At 47.1% G+C, this 26,495-nt stretch overlaps 1 protein-coding gene across 9 annotated transcripts in view; it reads left to right on the plus strand.

The window, feature by feature from the left end:
• Window positions 1–10,720, plus strand: part of BCAS1 (brain enriched myelin associated protein 1) — a 452,678-nt gene extending 441,958 nt beyond the window's left edge. For all 9 annotated transcript variants that reach the window (XM_085619124.1, XM_085619120.1, XM_085619122.1 and 6 more), the window contains one exon: window positions 9,681–10,720. In XM_085619124.1, coding sequence (XP_085475250.1) covers window positions 9,681–9,755 — 75 coding nt within the window. In that variant the 3' untranslated portion in view covers window positions 9,756–10,720. The remainder of the gene's footprint in view (window positions 1–9,680) is intronic.
• The last annotated feature ends 15,775 nt before the right edge of the window (window positions 10,721–26,495 follow it).

The following is a 26,495-nucleotide window of genomic DNA, read 5'->3' on the forward strand; positions in this document are numbered from 1 at the left end:
GAAGCGTGCCCAGATTTGTCTGGTACATCCTTTTTATTCTTTCATGTTGAATACACTTTACTTCAGCTGTATTTCGTCTGCACTGCTTTGACTCTATGCTGCACTGCAAAATGTACTGTGTGTTTTTTTTTTTTACATGCCCAATCTTTTATGCAAACATTTTTATGTATCTTTTTTTCGCTGTTTCCCCTGAATAAAGCTAATTGAGGTTCCTTGTGCATTAGCCAACATGTTGAAGTTGGAACTCCATATCTGGTCAAGAGTGGATGATTTCCTTTCAAGTGATTCCAAGGATTGCTCTGCAGAGGCACCAGCTTCCTTTGTTTAGAGGACGTCATGCAGCCCTCTGGCAAAGGCAAGCAGCTTTACCCAAAGAGGGAGCAGAAGTTTTCCCGGCAGCTACAGCTACCTTTTTTTCCTGACTTTTATATAGCTCGAAATTGACCCAAAGTTATCGGGTATCAGAGCGCTTTATATGAGCACAGTTGTGTTACACAAGGACACATTCATTTTTGTTAGGCACTGGGAGATTAAGAGATTTGCCCAGAATCACATGATGTTGAGCATCATTGTGGAGACTCGAACCCGATTCCCCAGATTTGAGATAGATCGCCCTAGCTGTTAGGCTACATCCTCTCCCCTTTGTCTGCAAGAACTTATGCACTGCCCAGAGATAGGACAGACGTTCCACATGTTTCTCTATTTGAGCCTGGACCCCACTGTCCTTGGGTGTTAGTGAGAAGCCAGCACACTAATAATTACAGTTAAATTCAGAGATGGGACGAAATCTTTTCCAAGCCACTACCAGGTAGCTTAGAAATCTCCAATCCCCAAGTAGAGCGGTTCTTTTGTCTTTTTTGGTGCCAGTCGACTCACTGCAGGAAGTGGGTCTGGCAGAACAGTTTAAGGTACAACCTTTGGTTGATGACAAGTGGGAGATAGATGAATCAAACTAAAATTCATATTTTTACTCCCATTGGCCTGGAGTGGTATGATCTGGGGAATGTGTATGTTACTCCACACTAATCAGACATTTCCTTCATGTGCACTGACATGAAGTTTTTATTGCTGTTTGAAACTGCCCTCTATAAAAAAAAAAACATAGTAGGGTGCTGGATACCATATGTATAGGTACGTCCTCCGAGACATGGCTTCAGGGCACCATGTGATTTGATCCATGAACACCAAAATTAACAGATTTGCTAGGACGAACTTAGAGCCTAGGAGTCTGCTTATACCCATCCCGTACTATCAAAGGTGTCCCACCCATGGCAGTGAAATAAGGGCAGTCCTATGCTTTCCTTTTGCCTTGCATGACAAGTCATGCAGTAGCAACAGGTCTCATTTGCGCTGGCTACATTCTGGAGCAAATGAATGTGGCTCTCCTGTCCATCTTGGGGCGTGCTCATGCAAAGAGGTCCAGCCATGGGATGTCTTGCACAAAATCTAATAGAATATCCTGTAGCACAGAGTAACTACTAACCTCTAGGAGGCCTTTGATTTAGGGATCTTTGGCTTACTGCAGAACACTCCATGCTGTCACTAGATAGAAACAACCCACTGTGTTCTCATCTGGCTTGTGCTCATCCTGAAGCTGAATACATTCAGGAGTGGGGAATCCTCTCTGGGCTTAGCAAAAGTCTTCCTAGTTTAGTCTCCCTGTATTTTGCACGTTTGTCAGCTCTGCAACAAGCTTCTACAGGACTGACAGGTCATCCCCCTCAGTCTAGGAGGAATCCCTCAAGTAACAGGTTCTTTCTGAACTTTAAGCACATCCCTTGCAGAATCGCCTCCCTTCTGCCTACTCAGTTTTTGTGGTCGCTTGAATCAGTTTCCGCACTTTCTGAACGACCACAAAATGATTTGTGGACCCGAGTTGACTTTGCCCATGGAATTCGAACATAGTAGCACACAAACGTGCTTCACCTTCTGCTCTTTAAGATCTGTATTTTAGCCTTTTTCTTCCACTGAGAGTTAGCCTGGACTGGACATGTGTGTGTGTCCGTGTGTGTGTGTGTGGATACACGTGCAAGTGTGTGTGTGTGTGAGTGTGTACACGTTTGTGTGTGTCTGTGCTTGCATGTATTCTTTCGTACTTATGTATGACCCCTGTGCATGGCCTCTGCAGATGGCCAGAGGAGAATTTAATGAGGTCATGCAACAGGCTTTATATCATAATTAGGAAGGTTCCTAAATGTGTACTAATTTAAGACCATAACTAGATGATAGCAAACACAACAAGTTGATGGACGTGGTGCTGAAACGTTTCAACCACTCACCCCCAGGCACAAGATCTGGGTTTGATCCATTCTTCTTTTGCTCACTTTGCCACACTAGTTCCGACCTAGCCATTTGCAAGTCAGTCTTGACCCTGATCCTCATGGAAACGGTCCAACCCAAACTGCCAGGACAGGTCTTCCTTGGACCAGAAACAAGCATTCTGGGACGGGTTTCAGGGTATCAACCCTCATCAACTAGGCTAGCCTGAATCCAGTGGAACAATGAGCAAGGGACCCATGTCTGGGCATACCCTTGGCCACTTAGGGTGAACATAGCAAACACAACAAGATAACGGAGTGCTGAAACTTTTCAACCACTCACGCCCAGTCAAGAGATCTGGGTTTAATCCATTGTTTTTTGCTCACTATGCTACCCCAGTTTGGACCCAGCATTCCGTCCATCATCTTTTTGTGTTGCAATTTTGCCCTAAGTGGGAAGGGTATGCCCAGACATTTGTCCCATGCTCACTACACCACTGGTTTCAAGCTTGCCTGGCTGATGAGGGGTGATTCCCCGAACTGGTCCCAGGATGCTTGTTTTCTAGTCCAGGGTGGACCTGGTTTGGCAGTTCAGGCTGAACTGTTCCCATGAGTAGCAGGGTCAAGGCTTATTTGCATATGGCTGGGTCCAAACTAGAACGGCATGGCGAGCAAAATAATGATGGATTAAGCCCAGATCTGTAACTGGGATGAATGTTTGAGAATGTTCAGCATTCCGTCCATCATCTTTTTGTGTTGTCATAACAAGATGATGCCAATGTTTATCAGTTATTTAATATAGAAATGCAACACTCTAGGATTGCTTTTATTTAAAAAAGTTTTTTCTAGGCAGGCACCTGGATTATTTAAGATATATTTACTGAGAATGCTAAACAAAACATGTTCTATAATGTTCATCAGATAATACAATTCTTTTTCTTTGCTTACTTAATATCAAGTAAATGTCAGGTATAAAAACATGAACCAGGGTCCCCAAAAAAGAGAGTTCTTGGGCTATATTATATAATGTGGCTCAGTGGCACAACCAGGCCTTTCCACTGAAGTTTTTGCCCCCTTGCCACTTTGATATTACAACAAAGGCTGCAGATGTTTGTCAAACCCCTTCAGTAATGTGGATGACGCTGGTACAAAATGAGAACCAACACAATAAAAGTGGACCTCTTGAGCATTGCCCCGCTGGTGAGAGCAATTATCATGTACTGCACCTGCTTGCATGCAGATCTTATGCTTCCCTTGAATGGGAGCCTGTGTCCACTGCCTGCAGTGAAAGGCAGACTAGTGGTGTCAAACAGCTGTTCCACCTTTCACTAGTACACTGTTCTCAGTGCAGGTTCATGCACAATTGTTGGAATAGGGAGCGCTGTCCATCAGCAGCGGCCGGCACAGGTAAACGCGGTTGGCAGGGGCGGGACAGAGTCATCAGACGACGGAATAAGTATAATTAAATAAATAAATTTTAACTACGCCGTCGTTTGTCAGCTTCCCCCCTTGCCGTGCCCTACCAGGCCCTACTGCGCTTACCTGTGTCGTCCTCCGCTGCTGTCCATGTCTGCACCTGGCGCACCCAGTTAAAGGTGCCCCACGGTACAGCCCAGGCCAGTGTGCCTTGTGAGTAATACAGCCTCTGGAGCATTTTGCATTTTTCTTCTTCAGATATTTGTGCCAACACTTGTTGTTCACCTATCAGGGAGATTCTTACAATGCAGTTGAAAAATTGTCAAATGAGCACTTGCTGCTGAAATTAGGAGACTTCTTAGGAGGTATCTTGAAAATTCACCACTTTGATATGGTCCTGGGCTTTATAAGAATTTAAGTTTAACAGAAAAGCAACTAAATACAAAACAATACAGATTTGTCATTTGCATTTATCTTTCCATCGAATCCTGAAGGTTCCTAATTGAATGCTGAAGGCTGTGTGATGCAAAAACAACAATTGATGGACAGAATGCAGAACAATGTCATACATTCACCCCAGTACAGAGATCTGGGCCTAAATCCATCGTTTTTTTGCTCACCATGCCATTCCAGTTTGAACCCAGCCATTGGCAGCTCGGGCTGGACTGTTCCCATGAGGCACAGGGTCAAGACTGAATTGCATATGGCCATGTCTGAACTGGGGTGGTGTAGTGGGCAAAAGAACGATGGATTTAACCCAGATCTCTTGACTGGGGGAGAATGTATGCATTGTCAGCATTCCGTCCATCATTTGTTTGTTGTAACGCTTTTCGCCCTAAGTGGGATGGGTATTCCCAGACGTGGGACCCGTGCTCACTACGCCACTGGAGTCAAGCTATCCTGGCTGATGACGGCTGATAGCCAGAAACCGGTCCTAGGATGCTTGATTCCGGTCCAGGGAAGACATGGCTTGGCAGCTCGGGCTGGACTGTTCCCATGAGGCACAGGGTCAAGACTGATTTGCATATGGCCATGTCTGAACTGGGGTGGTGTAGTGGGCAAAAGAACGATGGATTTAACCCAGATCTCTTGACTGGGGGAGAATGTATGCATTGTCAGCATTCCGTCCATCATTTGTTTGTTGGAAGGCTGTGTGATGGCATTGGTAATTCAGGGAAAGATTACTTGGGAAGAGGCCTGGTCTGGTATCAAAGCTTCATACTGAGGAACTGGAAGTCTTAGGCGTCATTCAAGGCCCGGCTAGCCAGTTGTCAATCAAGTGGAGTGGTGAAGCCCGTCTCCACCGGTCCACCATATTTCTTGCAGTGTTCATAGAGATTATTCCCCAAATCGCTGCTAAAAACAAAACAGAAGCAGATTCAATGAAGATTAATGCAGGCAATTGTGTGTCATGGAGTCCCAGTCTGAGTGCTTCATTTGTTACAAAATAAATGCAGGGCCCTCGTCATGAGGTCAATTTAGCTTACACCAACCATTGTCTATGCCAGCTCAGCCAGTGACAGTGCCTACACAACTACTAATCATCACAGGACTACAAGTGTGACAGCTCAGACTATTCCAGGCCCCCAAAGCTATAAGAATGTCTTTGGCGGCAGCTATTAGTTGTTTTTAATGGATATTAAATTAACAAGTAGGTGCTGCTATGCTCATCTGTACGCTAGACAGAGTGCGCCATCATGGGGCAAAGTGTCATAAGTGCCGGTGTTGAGAATTAAGTGCCAGTGCAGAGCATCCTAAACCACCGGCTCAAATTGAACACTGTCCAGTAGGCATTCATTTTTTATCCTACAGACAAATAGCCAAAATGGGAAGTTATTTCTGTGAAACAAAAAAATATAGGGGCATATGTATCAACATCCCCATTTGCGATTCTCAAATAGCGATTTTTAAAGAATCGCTATTTGAGAATTGCAAAACGGGATGTATTTAAAAAATTGCAAACTTTTTGCGATTTCTTAAAATTCCTTAATTGCGATTAGCAAATTGCGAAATCGCAATTAAGGAATACCTGCCCATTCATTCCTATGGGCCAGGAGACCCATAGGAATGAATGGGAAGTAATTCTCAAATAGCGAATCGCAATTTGCTAATCGCAATTTGAGAATAATTTCAAAGGTGCAAGGGTGTCATGATGACACCCTGATGCACCCCTGAAATTAGCATGTGTGTGCATATGGCGCACATACATGCCCTAAGGGCATGTATGAGCGCCACGTGGCACTTTGTAAAATTCAAAAAAGTGCTTTTTGAAAGGAAATCGCAAATTACCACCAACTGGAAGTTGGTGGTAATTTGCGATTTCTTAAGGATAATTCGCACAACTTGGGTGCTTTTTACATATCATTTAAGAAATCGCAATCTGCGATTTCTTAAATGCTTACGCAAAATTAAGAAATCGCTAAATTAGCAATTCCTTAATTTTGCGATGGGATTTGCCTCATACATCCCGATTACCGATTTTTTAATCGCAAACGCTGTTATTTTGCGAATCGCAGCGTTTGCGATTAAAAAATCGTTTGATACATATGCCCCATAATGACGGGTTAGGAGTTTGGGCATATAGGGTTCATTGTTCCATTTTATTGAAGAGGCTGTCATGACCTACAGGGCTGTCGTGAAAAGAATAAACTCACCATACAGGGTGAGCCTTCCAATGCTAATGTTCAAGCTGCTGTGTGGTATGTGTGATACCACGTAGGATCGGGAACACTTTGGGTGAAAATATCATTGGTTTCTGGTCATATATTTTTTTTTAATTCAGAAGAAAAAAAAACACAAATCAACAAATCATTCAATCAGGGGTTTATAAGCGCGTTACTCACCCGTGAGGGTCTGAAGGCGCTGGGGGGGGGGGGGGGGCAGCTCCAGATCAGTTGAAGAGCCAGGTCTTGAGGTTCTTATTGAAGGTGTGCAGAGTGGGGGAGTGTCTGATGTTGACTGGGAGCTCGTTCTAGGTCTTTGCTGCGACGTAGGAGAAGGCTCTGCTGCCTGCTCTGGTTCTGCTGATGCATGGGGTCTCTGCCAGGGTGAGGTTGGTGGAGCAGTGGTCCCTTTTGGGTGCGTGGAAGGAGACTCTTTCTTTTAGGTATTTGGGTCCGATGTTGTGAAGGGATTTGTAGGCGTGGGTGAGTAGCTTTAAGATTACTCTCTTCTCGATGGGGAGCCAGTGGAGGTCTCGTAGGTGCAGGGTCATGTGCTTGTGTCGTGGGGTTCCGAGGACGAGTCTGGCTGCGGTGTTCTGGATGGTTTGGCTCTTGTTTAGCAGGGTTTTGTTGATTCCGGCGTAGAGGGTGTTACCATAGTCCAGTCTGCTAGTTACGAGAGCGTGGGTGATGGTCCTTCTGCATTCGTGGGGGATCCACTTGAAGGTCTTGCGGAGGATGCGGAGGGAGTTGAAGCAGGTCGAGAGGACGGGATTGATCTGGTGGGTTATGGTGAGGGAGGAGTCTAGGATGATGCCGAGGTTCCGGGTCCGTCGGGGTGGGTGGGTTCTTCCGAGGGCAGGGTGCCACCAGGAGCTGTCCCACGCCATGCGGGAGGGACCAGGATGAGGACCTTGGTCTTCTCTGAGTTCAGTTTTAGGCAGCTGTCGCTCGTCCAGGCTGCAACATCTTTCATTCCTTCTTGAAAGCTGAGTCTGGTGTCTTCAAGGTTCTTTGTGAGACAGAGGATGAGCTAGGTGTCGTCGGCATAAGATACTATGCTGAGCCCATGCTGTCTGACGATGGCGGCGAGGGAGGCCATGTAGATGTTAAAGAGCGTGGGGCTGAGCAAGGATGCTTGGGGTACTCCGCAGTTGATCTCTGTGGGTTCGGAGAGGAAGGTTGGGAGTCTGATCCTTTGGGTTCTGCCGGTGAGGAAGGGTCGGATCCAGTCAAGGACGGTTCCCCGTATGCCAGCGTCGTGGAGTCTAGCGGCAAGAGTGCGGTGGGAGATGGTGTCGAAGGCTGCGGAGAGGTCTAGTAGGATGAGGGCCGCAGTGTGGCCCTGGTCGAGTAGCATGTGGATGTCATCAGTGGCGGAGAGGAGGGCGGTCTCGGTGCTGTGGTTGCTGCGAAATCCAGACTGGGAGGAGTCGAGGATGACGTTCTCTTCGATGAAGGTGGTCAGTTGGGTGTTGACGAGTCTCTCTGTGACTTTGGCTGTGAAGGGAAGGAGGGAGATGGGCCGGTAGTTTTTCAGGTTCATCAATCAATCAATCAATCGATCAATTAAACATTTGTAGAGTACACTACTCACTCGTGAGGGTCTCAAGGCACTGAAGGGGGGGGTGCTGTTACTACTTGAACAGCCAGGTCTTGAGAAGTCTCCAGAAGGTCAGCAGGTCCTGGGTTTGTCGCAGGTGGATGGGGAGGCTGTTCCATGTCTTGGCAGCGAGGTGGGAGAATGATCTGTCGCCGGAGGTGGTTCGATGGATGCGTGGAATGGTGGCGAGGGCGAGGTCAGCAGAGCGAAGCTGGCGGTTCAGGGTGTAGAAGGTGAGTCGTTTGTTGAGGTATGTTGGTCCGGTGTTGTGGAGTGCTTTGGGAGCATGGGTGAGGAGCTTGAAGGTGATCCTCTTGTTGATGGGAAGCCAGTGCAGGTCTCTCAGGTGGGCAGTGATGTGGCTGTGGCGGGGTATGTCGAGGATGAGGCATGCGGAGGCGTTCTGTATTCGTTGAAGTCTATTCTGTAGTTTGTCCATGGTTACTGCGTAGATGGCATTGCCGTAGTCCAGCCTGCTGCTGACGAGGGCCTGAGTGACAGCCTTCTGGTTCCGGTGGGGATCCATCTGTAGATCTTGCGAAGCATGCGGAGGGTGTTGATGCAGGAGGAGAAGACGGTGTTGACTTGCTGGGTCATTGAAAGTGATGAGTCCAGGATGAACTCCAGGTTGCGTGCGTGGTCGGTGGGAGTCGGGGCAGCTCCAAGTGTGGCCGTCCCCCAGGAGTCATCCCAGGCAGAGGGGGTGGAGCCAGGGATGAAGGTCCGTCGGGTCTGCCGAGGGTTTTTTGAGGAGGGGCTTGACCTCTGCCCGCTTCCAGTCGTCGGGTAAGATGCCGGATTCTAGGGAGGTGTTGATGGTCTGGCCTAATTCGGGAGCTATGGTGGTGGTGGCTCTGTGGTAGATGTGGGGTGGGCAGAGGTCCGTGGGGCTCATGAGTGGGTGTTCTTCATGGTCTTGGTAGTGTCTTAGGTGGTAGAAGGTTTCCAGGTGGTGATGGTCGACCGGTTGTCAGTGGTGTAGAGGGGGGGGTGTCCTGCGTCTGTTCGCTGAACTTGTCATAGAGGGCCTTGATTTTCAGGTGGAAGTTTGAGCTGATCTTGTTGCAGAGGTCCTGGGATGGGGTGACGTCCGAGGCTTCGCTGGGGGGTTTGGTGAACTCCTGTATGACGTTGAAGAGTTCCTTTGCGTTACTTGCATTAGAGTGGATTTTGTTCTTGAGAAAGGTCCTCTTGGACCTTTATCAAGGTCAAGAAGCAGAAATCATTCCTGTAAAACAAAACAAAATCAATGATAGGCTGGGATTTTGGGGCCATTGTTACATTTTCCTGTTCACGAAGTTCGTAGCTTCCAAGGTCTAAGGTTCTAAGGAACATAAAAAAAGAATCTATACGGTGAGGCTTTCAGTGCTGGTGTGCTAGCTGCCCCGTGGTATATGTGCTGGCGACTGACAGTTTCCATTGGCGAGCTGGCTGAGGCTCCAGTGTCAAAAACCCTGTTGTTCTCTCAACTCTAAATGAGGCCGAGGAACCGAAGGTAGACATCTTCCTGTTCACGGTAGAAGTTCTGTTCTTCACACCACACAATTACCTCCTAGTTTTAAATCCTAGCTTCATCACTTTATCCAATTTTGTGCTCCTCTGCAGTTTAATGTTTGTACCCATCGACTTGTCTGGAAAATGTTTCCTTGTCCGAGGTTTTAGTCTGAGTCCCACAAAAACCTCAGACAACGTTCTTCCAAAGGCCTCAATTAATTTTGTTCCTTCTTTCTTAATTTGTAGGGACCAAAACGAACATGTGATGCTGAAGCGCAGACCGACCCTGTGTCTATTCTACCCGTCGAAAAGAACAAATAGAGATCTGCAAGCCAGCGAAGAGTGCAGCGAATGTTGCCAATTTCTTTGACAGTGAAAGTAATTCGTCGTAATATTTCACAGCTGTCATTAAAAAGCAAGGGTAAATGCTAATGTATATTTGTGGTCTATTATGTACAGTACAGCTCGGAGACAGTTCTTTCTATAATAAATTATATCAATGAAGGAATGAAGAGGCTTTCAAAATATTGGGATCACAGGTGTAAGATTCTAGAACAGCAATATCTTTGTTTTCCTTCACCCAGTAGATTGCAGTGACGCGTTTCTGTTAGAATGTGATTAATGGTGGTACAATGTTTCACCTGTTTGAAGGAAATTGAGGGAATCTTCGCTTCAGATAACTGTTACCAACATCAACTGGAATCTTCAATCTCATCTTGCTAAATATTTATATGTAACAGTCGAAAGAACATGTTGTCAGGATATTATTTCTGCTGTAGCTGCATAGGTTTGCATTATCAGCGAATCGGTGATTTAAGGTTTTGCTTCACAGCTCTTTGTACAGTGTGCAAAACGTAAAAAGATGTAATGATTCCAAATGTGAACTGCATGTTTTGCGCTTGGCAAAACTGTGTAAAAAGCACAATGCTGTCATCACTTCAATTAAGCAGCAGGTGGCGCCAGCGACCACCTTACACTAATCTAGTTTTTCTTTGTAATTGTACACTACTTGCAATAATTATGTGTTAGAGACGATTTTCAATTTATTTTGTCCGCAGTTTACATCTAATTATGTCTATTTTTCTAATGAACATCTAAAAAAATTAGGTTAGCATCTGTTTGTTACATTAACCAGCTTTTAATATTATGAATATTTTTATATTTATTGGACCTGTTCACGAGCCGGGAAAATGATGCATTGTAATTGTGCATGGCATTTATGTTACACACATTACTGGAAGGTGTATTGTATGCTCTAATTGATTTTAATAAACATTTCCCCTCTATGTCAGTATTTTAAACTCATCTGGTGCAGGTATTAATCTTTCCGTCTTTCAGACACAACCTTGTGATCGTGGGCAGATTCATATCTCAGAGCAAGGAGCAGAAATGATTGAACTGCGAGCAAAAAAACGTTATTACAGGCGTGTTATGCTACGGTGTTTGAAATGTTTTGCATGACGCCATCACTCGTCATCGCACAGGTCAAACTGATGCGGCAAAGAGTGTTTTGACTTTTTTATGTAATAAAAGCCAGGTTTGTAGACTAACGTATTATCTGTGGTACGAAAGCAGGGCTGTGCCTAAGGAGGAAAAAAAAGACTGTCGTGGTGACTTCTTAGGGGCAGATTTACAAGCCCCTTACGTCACTTTTGCTCCGTCTTTGCGTCACCTTTGTGACGCAGCGGCAGCGTAAAAGCTGCGGCCCATTTACAACGTGACGCATCTAGAGAGATGCGTCACGTTGTGAAGACCTGCGCCACATTAAACCTGCGTCAGGTTTAATATATGCAGGGTGGGCATTCCGTCGCAGGAAGCCCCATAAAAGTGACTCAGTGAAATCTACAAGATTTCACTGAGTCACTTTTACATTCATGCTGCGTCAAAACCCTGCGCCTGCTTGAAGCAGGCGTAAGGAGTGACGCAGCATGTTAGGCATAGGGCGGCCCTGAACATTGCTGGAGTTGCGTCGTGCTTGCGACACGACTCCAGCAATGCGTGACTTTTCCGTCAACAGATGTGTCAGAATTTCTGACGCATCTGTCAATCCTTGCGCCATGGTGCGCCGTATTGTAAATACGACGCATCCATGGTGACGCAAGGATTAGGAATGTTGGCGCAGGGAAAGTGACGCATCTCTACAGATGCGTGACTTTCTTGTAAATCTGCCCCTTAGTCTTTTGGGTCAGTGACCTAAATAAATGGATACGCCAAGGGAACAGGAAGTCAAAAAGACGCGTGTCTATCACTTATGCGTTTAGTAATGTACAAAGGACGTGACTTTTTTGGTCTTCCGGCCTAACCACAGTTTTCAACTGCGTGCTCTGGTGCTTTGTGACAGGTACAGAATACCACAGTGTAAGGAATGATTTACGTGCTGCAGTAGACTGTTGATGGAGATTTAACGAAATGCGTGATTGGCCCAGCTGTCTCCGTGCCTCACCACAACTGTGGGTCACATGGTTACGCTTTTGTTTAACTCCAGGGCTTCAGGCAGATTGAGGACGGCAAATACACAATGCACCGAGTCAGCCAACGAGGCATAAGAAGCGAGAAGACCAGGGCAAGAAAAGGCTAACAGGCCTCAGGAAGAGGACGAAGGGTGGGAGAGGTGGAGACAGTGCTGACCTGGCAGCGGAGGCCGAATTATAGGAGATAGGTGTGCCGTCAAAACAGCGAAGAAGGCACTTAAATAATACATATCGAAAATGTAAAGTCTAAGGGGCATATTTACAATAACTGGCGCATCCCTGCATATCAGCAGGGATGCGCCAGTTATTGTGCGCCACAGCTCCGCCACCATAGATGCGCCGCATTTATAATGCGGCGCACCATGGGGCAAAAACGGCACAGATGCGTGACGCATCTGTGCCGTAAAAGTGGCGCAATGCTGGAGTTGCGTCGCAAGCGCGACGCAGCTCAGCAATGATCTGGGGGGCCCTGGGGCAGATTTATGTTTCCTGGCGCATCCCTGCAAATCAGCAGGGATGCGCCAGGAAAGATGCGTCACGCAAGTTTACCCTTGCGCCACCACAGATGCGCCGCATTTACAATGCAGCGCATCGTGGCGCAAGGATAAACAGATGCGTGACGCATCTGATGGCGTAAGGGCGGCGCATTGCTGGAGTCGTGTCGCAAGCACAACGCAACTCCAGCAATGTTTAGGGGCTGCCCATACCTAACATGCTGCGTCATGCCTTACGCCTGCTTCAAGCAGGCGCAAGGTTTTGACGCAGCAGCGTCGGAAAAGTGACTGAGTGAAATCTTGTACATTTCACTGCGTCACTTTTCCGAGGTTTTTTCCGATGGAACGCCCACCCTGCATACATTAAACCTGACGCAGGTTTAATGTGGCGCAGGGCTTTACACCGTGACGCATCTCCATAGATGCGTCACGATGTAAATGGGGCGCAACGTGGCGCAGGGTTTACGCCGCCGCTGCGTCACAAAAGTGACGCAACGGCGGCATAAAAGTGGCGCAAGTCTAACATAAATCTGCCCCCCTATCTTTACAATGCTGCGTCAATCCTTACGCCTGCTTCAGGCAGGCGCAGGGTTTTGACGCAGCATGGGCCTAAAAGTGACTGAGTGAAATCTTGTAGATTTCACTCAGCCACTTATAGGAGGCGTACCTGCGCCGGAACGCCCACCCCTGCACAGGAACGCCTACATGTGGCGCAGGGCTTTACAACGTGATGCATCTCGCAGATGCGTCACGATGTAAGTACCCCGCACCATGGCGCAGGATTTGCGTCGCCGCTGTGTCACAAAAGTGATGCAACGGCGGCGTAAATGAGGCGCAAGGGGCTTGTAAATCTGCCCCTAAGTATTCGTAGAAAAACCCTTTGAGGCAGATTTATGTTTCCTGGCGCATCCCTGCAAATCAGCAGGGATGCGCCAGGAAAGATGCGTCACGCAAGTTTACCCTTGCGCCACCACAGATGCGCCGCATTTACAATGCAGCGTATCGTGGCGCAAGGATAAACAGATGTGTGACGCATCTGATGGCGTAAGGGCGGCGCATTGCTGGAGTCGCGTCGCAAGCACAACACAACTCCAGTAATGTTTAGGGGCTGCCCATACCTAACATGCTGCGTCATGCCTTACGTCTGCTTCAAGCAGGCGCAAGGTTTTGACGCAGCAGCATCGGAAAAGTGACTGAGAGAAATCTTGTAGATTTCACTGCGTCACTTTTCCGAGGCTTTTTCCGATGGAACGCCCACCCTGCATACATTAAACCTGACGCAGGTTTAATGTAGCGCAGGGCTTTACAACGTGACACATCTCCCTAGATGCGTCACGTTGTAAATAAGGCGCAACATGGCGCATGGTTTACGCCGCTGCTGCGTCACAAAAGTGACGCAACGGTGGCGTAAAAGTGGCGCAAGTCTAACATAAATCTGCCCCATTGTCTTTTACTAAAATGCGGACATTGGAAACAGAACGTTAGCATTATGTGTGCGTGCATAACCCCCTCACTTGGCCCACTCCAATTCATATACATCCCACATAAACATTTATAAATGAACTTACACCAGCAATTATCTGTGGGAACACGTGGCCGCAGTTTTATGACGTGCATGGACTCTATGTTACATCATTGACCTCGTGGTCAGTCCTTAATTCAGGATGACAAGGCTATAAAACGTTATTACAATGTCAATACTCATTCTGAGTGGCACAATTCATTCTGACAGGATCATAAATCACAATTGCTAGACAGGTCATAAATCACAGTTGACATGTCATAAATCATGTGTGTCCTGCATAAATCCTGTAGCCAGGATCATAAAACCTTGTTGCATGGCAGGTCAGAAATCATCAACAGTTGACATGTCCCACATCATCTCTTCCATATATCAATCAAGTCCTCGTCATTTGCTTGTCATCATTCTGCCACTTTTTAGGTCTCGCCTGACCCAGCGCATGCGCTGGTCTGGCGAGACTTATTGAGAGGGCTCCAAAAAGTGCTACCAGGCCAGCCTAGAGCTACAGTGCATGTGCGCGGGCGCGCGCGCCGCACTTGACCGCGATTACTTTCACTTTCGCGGCGGCACTGCCGCTTGGCATAGCCAATAGGTCTCGCTTTTGGGACCTTATAAGTATTTAGTTATTCAACTGTTGCATGGCTAAACACTTATAAGGTCCCAAAGGCGAGACCTATTGGCTATGCCAATGCTTGTTGTTGTTGAGGCCATCCTCCATGCCGCTTTTGGGGTCATAAAGTTTGTTGGTCTATTGGGTCTTTCTCTGATCGTGAAGGATGTCGCCTCTTACTGCTGTTAAGCTTCAACTCGCTACCTTGTCTTTCCTCTTTGTGCCCTGGCAACCGGCGGATCTGGGCTGCGAGTGCCGTGATCTGTTCAATCCCACATCAGCCTACTTACTCTGCTGTAAGGTATCCCAAGGTAAGTGGCCTTCCTCTGGCACACTGCTGTCTGGTGTGCCTCCTTTACCAACAAATGTACCTCTGTCACCGCTCACCTGCCCTCAGCTCTGTGACAATTCTGCTGTTCTGGTGTGGGTCTCGAATTTGCTGTGCCTTGCCCCTTCCTCATGAATGTGCCTTCTGTAGGGGAAGCGCAGTCCTTTAAATCCCCTGTGCCCCAGCTGAGGGTGAGGTGGTGTGCTCCCCATGGGTTTAAAAAACAAACAAACATTACTTGTCCTTCCAGGGCCCTCATTGGCTAGTTGTCTTCGCGCCAGCCTTAGCACGCTTTCTTTCCCTGAGGTTGGGGGGTGGAACGCCCTTCCCCTCATTGGCTGCTAAGGTGACTTGGACTGGTTATTTCTGGGTCCTGGCAGCCATTATTGTGCCGGCCCATGATATCCCCTTCGAGGACAGCCTCTGCCAGCAGGAGATGAGCAAAGTCTCAGAAACCGGAGTAAGATTAGTTTTGTTGTTATCGCAGCCTTGGACTCAAGTCTAGCATTAGGCATAGGGCTTAGGTTCACTATTAATGTTAGGTTTAGCTTTAAGGTCAGCAGTGAGTTTAGCTTCAGGTTTAGGGTTATTGGCACACAGACCTAGGGTTATTTATAAGGGTAGCATGCTTAGGATGGAGAAACTGTAAAGATGCTTCAGCAAAACACTGAGGGGCAGATTTATGACGTCTGGCGCATATCTGCTAATCAGCAGAGATGCGCCAGAAGAGTTGCAACGCATCTGCCCACCCGTGTGCCACCATTGATGCACCGCATTTACAATGCGGCGCACCGTGGCACTCGGATGGGCAGATGCGTGACGCATCTCCTGTCGGAAAGGCGGCGCATTGCTGTAGTTGCGACGCAGCTCCAGCAAGGCTCGGGGGTGCCCTATCATTACAATGCTGCGTCAATCCTTACGTCTGCTTCAAGCAGGCGCAGGGTTTTGACGCAGCATAGGCTCAAAAGTGACTGAGTGAAATCTTGTAGATTTCACTCAGCCACTTTTAGGAGGCGTTCCTGCACCGGAACGCCGCCCCCTGCACAGGTACGCCTACTGCTGGCGAAGGGCTTTACAACGTGACGCATCTCCCAGATGCGTCACGTTGTAAATACCCCGCAGCATGGCGCAGGATTTGTGCCACCGCTGCGTCACAAAAGTGACGCAACGGCGGCGTAAATGAGGTGCAAGGGGCTCATAAATCTGCCCCTGAATGCCTAGCTAGATGCTGATGGTGACACTAGCATCCTGCGTCGTAAGTAGCCATCCTTGCAGAGTCAGCTTTTGCCAGGATAGCGCCCTGGGCGGAAATATATTTGGGTGCCCTCGCTGCTACTGGTGAATGAAACAGGGCTGTAGCAGCTCATTTTTTGTGTTCAGAAGTAAGTCCCTGGCTGATTACTTCAGAACTGTGACTGGCATCTGAACACATACATCTCTGCACCTCCCCCAACTCACATGAATCACTCACAGGCTAGCTCCTCACGACAGTGCCAAGTTATTTGTTGGTGTTGGGTGGGGGCCAATAGTGGGTGATAGCAGGTCGTGTGAGGGAGATTAGAGGTCAAGAAAGCAAGTTGATGGGGTGTTTGCAGGACTGGAGCCCGGTGACGGGGACTCTGCTGTCTGCAGGAGCTTAGCACAGACAGCTCCTTACTCCTCTCTGAAGATTACATTTAATGTAAATAACAAAGATAACATTTGTCAAATAAATTAAAAAAACTTTCTCTTTGAGGTGAGGGACACCATAACTATGTATGTGTCATCAGTAAGGTTAGAAGGTGAGTTTCTGTACTATACAGGGTAGAATGAACCATAAATGGCACCAATTTACTGGCACTGAGAGAGACACATCAGTATGGAGGCCCTGTATCAGCAGTTCCCTGAGGTTCTATGCCGATCTATCGACCATCTACTCATGCTCGCATAGGGTGTCCAACTTTCCATTATCACTTCGGAGAACACTATGCGTGCATGGAGACACATTGCATACAAGGAGATGCTTTACACATTCTTAGAAATCAGAGGACATTTGTTGCTGAGCAGGGTGGCCGTGAGTCACATAACACATCCCTTGGGTTTCTTTCTAAATTCCCTTCTACATAAGGCTATCCTAAAAGATAAAACTCAGCCATGGATTGAGCATATCAAGTGTGATTACTATTCATTTAAATTCTTATCGCGTGGAGTAAGATTGACTACTCACTGTTGCAGCGTTTGAAAAACAAAATAGAAATGGAACAACTCTGGTATCCAAATGGAATGAGAGTCTTAAACTTTGAAATAGCGATTGTAAAAATATTACTGTCTACCAAACATACTTCCCAGTAACCACCCACTGCTAGAGGACCAGGTTCAGTGGGGGGGGGCTTTAGCCTTTGTACTAGGATACTTGAAATCTAATGTCAGCTTTACCACTTCACCTACTTATGCAGGAAATAATCTCTGTATTGTAAAGCTGGCAGGGTTGGCAACACAGTGGCATTCCTGTTGGAATGGCAGCCCCTTGGCATGGCATCAGAATCACTGCCACCCCAGTGAGTGTGATCTATAGGACCAGTGGGAAATAAAGAGGCAAGTGGCACAGTTTCTAATCCCACTGCCTCATGTTACCATATTGTGTGCTTGTGGGCAATCACATTTTTAATGTATGTCTCTGCTCCCCATTTGGTATGATTTAGAGAATTTAGAATCAATGTAAAAGCTGCTAATAAGTGTGTGGTTAAATCAGGGCATTTGGTCTCTGTAGGCGGTCTGCAAGCCTACATGCCCAGCTTTCTCTCACTCTGCTACATTTCACACCATGTATAAGTAGATCTACTCGACTGAGTGGAAGAGGGGAGTGCAGTCTAGATTTCATCATTCAAGACAGCAAAGCACTTCCCACACATGCTGCACTCCTAAGCCACATCCTTTCAACCAGAAATATATTTTTGTAAGGCACATGCATTCTGTCTCTCACTCATCTTGGCGCGCAATCACTATAGTCAACCATTTGCAATGCCAAAATGCTACCTGTAGGAAAGTGGAATGTTATGTGGTATGTCTGGGTAGCATTACCATGTAATATTATCAGTCAGTCAATAGCTTTATTTCGATATAAATATCATAAAAGCATCACAATACAAAAAGGTTTCAAGATAAAATCACATCATAATGGTTAGGGTAAAACAATGCAATTTTCCCAGATGATTAGAAATTAAAGCTATTTGCTGCATATAAGAATTCATTTTGATTAATACAATTAAAAAAAATAAAACATGGTTAACGTTAAAATATATAGAATTCATTATCGCCGACAAGGTATGGCGTTACAGATTTCAGATGACCTATGTTCATACTCTATAGTAATCTGTATCAGTTTCGTGAAGCCCTTCGTATAGCCCTATGCCTGGTTAGCCAGGCTCGGCCCAGAAACTTGGCAACTCTGCAAACATATAGGGTTCTCGAGTCAGTTCTTAGTATACGTAGGGCAACCCGATGGTCTAGAGTGCCTGATTGTTTGCAAATTGGCACAAGCCAGCAGGACCTAGCACTAGTGTAAGCAGGGCAAGCAAACATAAAATGTGCAATACTTTCTTTAGAGATCCCACAGGATGGGAATTCTACAGTGGTCTGGTTGAAGGGGCGCTACTTCACGGTGAATTCATTGACTGGAAGTGTGCCAAATCTGAGTTAAGTATATAATGCCCTCTCCCTTGGGGTCTGGATTACATCCAAATAAGGTTCAAGGCCTCTAGATGGTTTGTGTTGGAAGAACTCTTACGTAAGCATTCCTAAATTTGGGTTGCTAAGGTCTCTGGCATCTATCCAATTCCAGTGGATGCGTTTGAGCTCTGCTTTGCTCGGTGGGCTTTGGGTATTCCATGACTCTTCGAGGCCCAGGGTTGTCATCAATGCCTTGACATTTGAGATCCATTTTATTTTCTTGCCAGTGTCCAACCCCATTACTTCAGTGAACGCCTCAGCATAGTTGGCGACTTCGGGGGTGCGCCTAAGGCGTGCCCCGTACAACAGGGGGCGAAGTTTGGCCAGATCTTTGATGTGGCGGTTAACCCTGTTCATATATCAAAGGGGTTCAGGGTGTACCCTGTGGTAGCATGATCAGGTCACTGAAGAACTTGTTTTCTGATCTACTGATCTCATCAAGGTTATCAAAACCCCACAGCTCGGCTCCGTAAAGGGCCGAGCTAACTGCCTTGGGTCCGTCTTCAATGAGTGCCGGGGCAATAGGTCTACTGAATGATGAGCGGTGCTCTTTGCTCAGTGCCCCGGCCACACGTTTGTGACTCAGGAGCATTTTATCATGGTGACGTTTCCATTGTACTTTTTCTGAAAGGTGTATCCCAAGATAGACAAAGGCGGTGACTCTCTCGAGATAAGTTCCATCTAAAGTAATATTATTCCTAAAGGATTTGAGGGGATTAAAAGTAATGAATTTTGTTTTAGATGTATTTATGACTAAGCCTCGAGTGTTACAGAAAAGTTGGAACCTGTTCAGGAGCTTTTGGAGGTCTGCCGGGTCTTTGAGATCAGCAGTGTGTCATCAGCGAACAGGAGAGTTGGTACCTTATTACCTGCCAGGGCCGGGGCGTCAGCTGGTACCTCTTGCAGAAATCTGACCACCCCGTTCACGTATAACAAGAACAGGGTGGGTGCCATCACACATCCCTGGCGTACTCCCCTATTTACTGGGATCTTATCAGTAAGCTGTCCCTGGGACCCCCATCTTATCTGAGCATAATTGCCCTCATGTAGTCTTACTAAGAGGTTAAGGATCATTGGAGGGATACCCATGGCTTGCAATGTTTGCCATAACTTATCCCTGGGGACCAGGTCAAAGGCAGTCTTTAGGTCGATAAAAGCGAGGTAAAGACTGCCCTTGCCAATCACCACCACATTCCAGTGGATCAGGAGAAGCCTAAAGACCTGGTCCACCATTCCTGTATTGGTCCGGAAGCCCACCTGGTATTGAGAAAGGATGTCCTCCTCCTCAGCCCACAATTGGATTCTCTGTAATATGACCCTGCCAACTATCTTCTGCATTGCATCTATGAGGCTAATTGGCCTGTAGTTGGAAGGGTCCTCTCTAGCCCCCTTCTTGTAGATTGGAACTACCTCCGCTCCCTTCCATGAGTCCGGGACTGGGCATCCTCCAGAGACGGAGTTGATAAGAAGGAGGACATACTCAGCCCTATTGGCCCGATCGGCGATGAACAGGTCCCCAGGGAGACCATCAGGTCCCGGGGCTTTGGCGGGCACTATCTTTCTTATGGCTGACTCGACTTCTTTTAATGTAAATGGGACGTGGTCCCCCTTCCCAAGACTTAATGGGAATTGACCACATTGTCCTTCTACATTTTGATTATTAGTCCCAGAATATAAGTCACAAAAGTGGTCATGCCAGACCTGAGGTGGTATGTGATTGGGGATTTGATCTGCCTCGCCCTTGTTTGTATGTCTGACCAATGACCAAAAAAGATTAGTGTCCCTTTCTAGACTGGCGTTTTTAAGATTGTGCCATCGGGTTTCGTCCCAGTCTAGCTTTGCTTGATGCTGAGCCTCTCTGTATTCCTGTCTTGCAACTTTGATGACTGTTCTTAGCTCTAATTGCTGTTATCAAAGCCTTCCTCTTAAGTCTGCACTCTTTTGTGTACCATGTTTGGCCTCTTCTATTTTGTGGGACAGATTTAGTGGACCTTTTCGGTGCTTGGAAGTGAGTACAGATTTGTTCAATGGTGCGTAAGTGTATACCGAGAGCATGAGTAGGCCCCTCTGCTATTCCTTCTCTTAACTCTTAACTCTTAACTCTATTTTTATAAAGAACTTGCCTAATGGCCTCCATTTTTCCTTCTTCAAAAGCAACCTTGTGCCATTTCAGGGCTCTTCTCGAGTTTGAGGCTATCACCTCTTTAGTCACAAAGTGCATACGATTGGTTGGTTTAGAGCAAGGGGGTGACCATGGGAACCTCAGTGACATGCAAAGAGGGTTATCGTCACTGTTGGTTGTGTTGCCCACCTCCTTATCTAGGACATACTCCCAAAATCTAACATCTACTAGAATGTAATCAATGCGAGATGGACTAGTTACTCTGTTATAGGTGAAGGCTCCCTGGGCATCAGATCTGGTCCTGCCATTCACTGCCCTTAACCTAAATTCCAAGGGGAGTGCGTGTAGTTGGATAGCCACCTGTGTCCATCGTTTTACCGGGGGTATGGTTAATGAGGGCACTCCCCATTTGTTGTCTTCCTCCTCTATCCCAGTTATGTCTTCTGTGCTGAGAGGCTCAAAAGTGCTGTTAAAATTGCCAGCAACTACTACTCTAGAATGGGACAAACAATTTGATAGACCTTGTTCAAGCAGCATGAGAACGGGAGAGGTTTTGCCCCCGATTGTCCCCCTTATGTAAACGTTAAACAAGTCCAGCATTATCCCCCCTCCTGGGCCCTTGATAGTGAGCCTCATGATGTCTGGGCTCAAAGTTTTGCAACTAAAAGTTCTACAATTGAGGGCAATGTTGACCCATATGATCAGCCCTCCCGAGGGGCGAGCCCTCCCTTTGGTGGTGGCAGGTATGTGGTAGCAGCTATAGCCCAGTTTATGTAGAGGAGCCACGCTCCATGTTTCTTGAAAAACACAGATGCCATAGCCCTCTACCAGATCGTTCCAATGGGGTAATGATAGCTTGCTACTGAGGCCAGCGACGTTCCACGAGATAACTTTTAGCTGGCGGGAAGTGGATAAGCCTTGGGTTGGGGCTGTGATTGATGCCAATTGAGGGGTTGGGTCAGTTGGGGGGGTTTGAGTAATAAGGGGAGGGCTTGTGATAGCTGCGCTGCCTGGATCTTATTTACTGGTTAATCATTAGTTTCAAGTGATGAGGAGTCTCTTGTCATCCCTGTCTGATGTTTATCGCTTGATCTTTCCGGGAGCAAGGATACTGGAAATCGCCTGAGCTGTATTGATGATGAGTCAGGGGAGCAGGTACGGAACGCAGGTGAAACAAGATTTTCTACCAAATTGATACTAGTCAGGGTAAGCTCAATATGGTCCTGTGGATGTATGCGTGCCATGCATCTCCTAGCCCTGACAATGTCCTCCTGAATAACAGAGTGGCATCCCCTGACATGACGAATCCAGTGTATTGATTTATTTATTAATGAGTCCTCGCTTTCGTGACCAGCCGCGATATCTAGTTTGGGGACATTGACCATGTAAACTTTTCTCCCTTCTAGATGAGAGGTTTGCGGAAGATAATTCCCCTTTGGTGTATTAGTAACCATTCGATTTGTTGTTACCGGTGCATTTTTAGGTGTAGTACAATAAGCAGGGGTTTGTGTTGGAACTAAATTCTGGGAACAAGGATTTGGGGTCTTGGACTGTCCGCTATTAGGTTGAAAAGAAGCTATATCGTCCTTTGTAGAGAATAGTGCGTATGGTCAGCCGCCTATTTGATTTCCTTCGGCCTGAGTGGGAAAAGAAGTACGCTGTGGGCGTAGGTGCTCATCTGCTGCAGAGCATGGGGGCTGTTTATGGGAGGTATTACTAGGGGTCAAGATTTTAACCATGTCGACTAGTTCGTCGATCTTAGCTCTCAAAGTTCCTATGTCTTGTCTAAGCAAGGCGACGAGCTGGTATAGCCCTTGCAATGATGTATCCGCCTCCTCACTACACGCAGTTTGGGGTCGAGGCAGTGTTGTAGTGATCTGAGTCACTGGGATATCAGTAATGTCTGCCAAGACTGCAAACCTATTTGCACAATGGATTAAAGGTTCTGGTGGACTGATTTTAAGTGGCGAGTTTATGGGAGGGGAAAATGTATCTTTAGTCCTGTGGTCTATCATCTGTGCCCCTGTAGGTTCTTGTGATGTTTCGTTATTGTGCTTCGATACTTTGCCCATAGGCTGTTTACAAAACATTGAGGGAATGGTAGGTATGGAGGATAAATTAGAACTATGGGGTGATGGTTGCACATTACTATTTGATGTTAGTGTTTCTGTGCCTAGGATGTCTTCGCCCTCATGAATGAGGGTATCTATCCTATCCATCACGCAATTGTTCGTAACACGTTTGTTTGACCTTTTGGCTTTTTTCCCCATCCTTGCCCCCCCATGCTGGCCATTATTTGCCCCCAGTCCCTCCATTGATTTCCTCTTGCCAATGCTATTGTCAAGTTAAATTAATGCGACACACAAAGACAAAGTGTTACGGTATGTCCCTTAATTATACTGGCCGCAAAATGTAAAATTAAGTAATCATTTGGATCAGTTTTTTCACAAAATTCCCCGGACACATATACAACACTACGGGGGAATAAGGAAATAAGATAAACCCAGGAGGATATGGCACAGTACCCTTGGTTTGTTAAGGGTATACAGCCCAATCCAACCGATAGGTAAAAGGGGGGTGACCCTGCCCTGCCTCTTCCTGGCAATGACGGGCAAGGACGGGCCTGCCCTTGGCCCGGGCACGGCCCGCGCGCGTCCCGTGCTGCAGGAGGCTGGGGACGCAGATAAGGGCCCTCCTGACGATATGCACAGCATCAGAGGCAGGCGACAGACAAAGGATGCTGGGTGTAGTAGTTCCGGTGAGCCGTTCCCCTCACGGCTGGTGAAACCGGGTGACTATGCTGTCGCTGTTGCCCTCACGGAGGGAGTGCGATGATGCCTGGAGAGAGTGTCCCCCTCTCTTGAAGGTAGCCCCAGGTAGGTGAAGCTGCAGCAAGCATAATATTATCACAATACCCCAAAGCTTGTCCTTGAATACAAACAAATAAATCCTTAGCTCAGTTGTGATAGAGTTGCAAAGAGCAGTCAGGCTTTACTAGAGGAACATGTGTTAAGCATTTCAGAGTACTAACATGGATAATAACTAATTGACATGACTCGAGAGAAAGGCAACACTAATTTATACAAATAGAGCATATTTTTAGCTTAATTTAGACACCAAATTAATATAATAGCATACATACAACCAGAGTTATAGATTTTTGAAGCAAAACGAAATCAGTGTGGTAAAATACATAAACAAACTAACATTGTGGTCAATCGCAAAATCCACTAGTGACAATCGGTCACTTGCAGGTCAAGTTACTTGGAACCCTGATAGGTATTTGATTGCATAAGTTACTTAAAACCATTGCATTACCACAGAGCATTAAAAAAGTAAGAACATCACAATTCATAGAATTAAAACAGGATCTGAGAAAGTGCAATAATTAAAATGCCAGCATTTGTTTTAGCTAGACCCGTAAGCAAGTGTCACCCTGCTGGCTCCTTCAAATCACCAAGGCTGCTTTGGTTTCTTTACTTTTTGCTGATACTCTTTTTCTTATCAATTGGTTATACTTGGAGACTGTGTTGGTGAATGGACTTTCGCAGGCCTGTATTTGAAATAGTCCGGTATCAGCATTTGTACAGTTCGAGAACTGGATCGGGGGACCGAGCCAGAGCACATAGCGCCCCTGATAGTTTGAACGAATCTTCCACAGCGAGCCAGAATATAAGGTTCATTTTGTGTAAAGCATAGGGCAGAGGCTCCCTGGCAGGTGGTTACTTTTTCTTTCAAGCAAAGGTCTCTAAGGAGAAGCCTCCTTTCTGTTGTTAAAGTCGGGCAGCAGCGCAGAAGGTGTAGCCATGATTCTCGTTTATATTCACATAGACGGCATGCTCCTCCTGTGTTCTGATCAGCCCAAGCTCGACTGAAATCCGTAATTGGGAGTGCCAGCAATCGCATATACATAATCTCTCTTCTGGCTTTAGGGTTGAGTAGGGCTGAAAAATAGGGCTGAGGTTTATTTGTTAAGTATGAATCATTTAGCGGTATCTGGAAGGGTAGTGTTTTTAATGCTGCCCGGTGTTGCTGGTAAGAAACTTGTTGTACTTGTTTGTTGATACGCGTTTTCCAGATGGTATAGGAAATACAAGTCAGAGCAAGTGCTGATTTATTTATTTCAAGGGAATCTATGGCTTTCATAAGCTGCTTGTTCCATGGCGAGCCAGTTTTTTCAAATGTGTCTTTGAGGCAGCTTTTTAGAGTATCCCCTGGAGATTGATAGGAATGAGGTAATGCGAGCCCCAGGACCAGCCCACCTTCAGAACACCCACCATACACAGACACCAGCACCTGCCCCACATAGAAATTGGACCAGAATCACCGACGACCAGCTAACCTCATCACTCAGCAACTACACCCCTACTGTCGCGGAAAACGACGACCTCAATGCCGCAGCCTGAACCCTGCACAGATGGATCACCGACAGCGTCAACACCTTAGCCCCCGCAAGAAAAACAACAACACCCACGCCAAGAAAGTAGATGGTTCATCACTGAACTTTGAGAGTCCAGACGCACCTGCCGCCGCCTCGAAAAGGACTGGAGGAACACCAAATCCACAGAAGGCCTCAATAACTTCAGAGCCGCCACTAGAGTCCACCACCAACTCATCAGAAAAACGAGAAAAAAAGCGATCAAAGACAGAATCTCCACCCATGCACACAACAGCAAAGAACTCTTCAACATCATCAAGGAGTTCGCCCAACCTACCAGCGAGTCCACTGACTTCCCACCCTCACAAGATCTCTGCGACAAACTCAGCACCCTTTTCCACCACAAAATCAAGAGCATCTACGACAACTTCGATGAAGACAACCAACACACTGAACCCTCACCAACCACCCCTGACACCATAAAGCCAACGATCGACAACTGGGCAGCCCTCACCACCGAAGACACACTGAAGACGATGAACTCAATCCACTACGGGACCCCCATGGACCCCTGCCCCGACCACAGTTTCAACAGAGCCGCCGAGACTATCGCACCCATACTCCGCCACACCATCAACCGCTCCCTGGCAACCGCATCATTCCCCGACGACTGGAAACAAGCCGAGATCAACCCCCTCCTTAAGAAACCCTCGGCGGACCCCACCAACCTCAAAAACTACAGACCCATCTCCCTGCTCCCCTTCCCAGGGAAAGTCATCGAGAAAGCCATCAACAGCCAACTTGCCACATTCATCGAAGAGCACAACATCCTCGACTCCTCCCAATCCAGCTTCAGAAAAAAACACAACACGGAAACCGCCCTCCTCGCCACAACAGATAACATCCGCACCATACTGGGCAAAGGAGAAACTGCAGCCCTCATCCTCCTCAACCTCTCAGCGGCGTTCGACAAAGTCTCTCACCGCACCCTAATGCACAGACTCCACGACGCAGGGATTCAAGACAAGGCCCTCGACTGGATCTGCTCCTTTCTCTCCGGCAGAATGCAGCGGGTCAGACTCCCCCCTTTCCTTTCGGACCCTACACCAACTACCTGCGGAGTCCCCCATGGGTCATCCCTCAGCCCCACGCTCTTCATAATCTACATGACTCCACTCGCCCCCATCGTCAGAACCTACAGACTCAACATTGTGTCATATGCAGACGACACACAACTCATCCTCTCCCTATCCAACAAACTCCACACCACAAGACACAATTTTCGAGAAGGCATGGAAGCCGTCGCCAAATGGATGAAAAACAGCTGCCTTCAACTAAACACCAACAAAACGGAAGTACTCATCATGGGCCCACACCCTGATGCCTGGAACGACACCTGGTGGCCCCCTGCCCTCGGAAGTCTGCCCG

This window comes from Triturus cristatus, chromosome 7 (genome assembly GCF_964204655.1).
Source record: "Triturus cristatus chromosome 7, aTriCri1.1, whole genome shotgun sequence".
NCBI classification, from domain to species: Eukaryota; Metazoa; Chordata; class Amphibia; order Caudata; family Salamandridae; genus Triturus; species Triturus cristatus.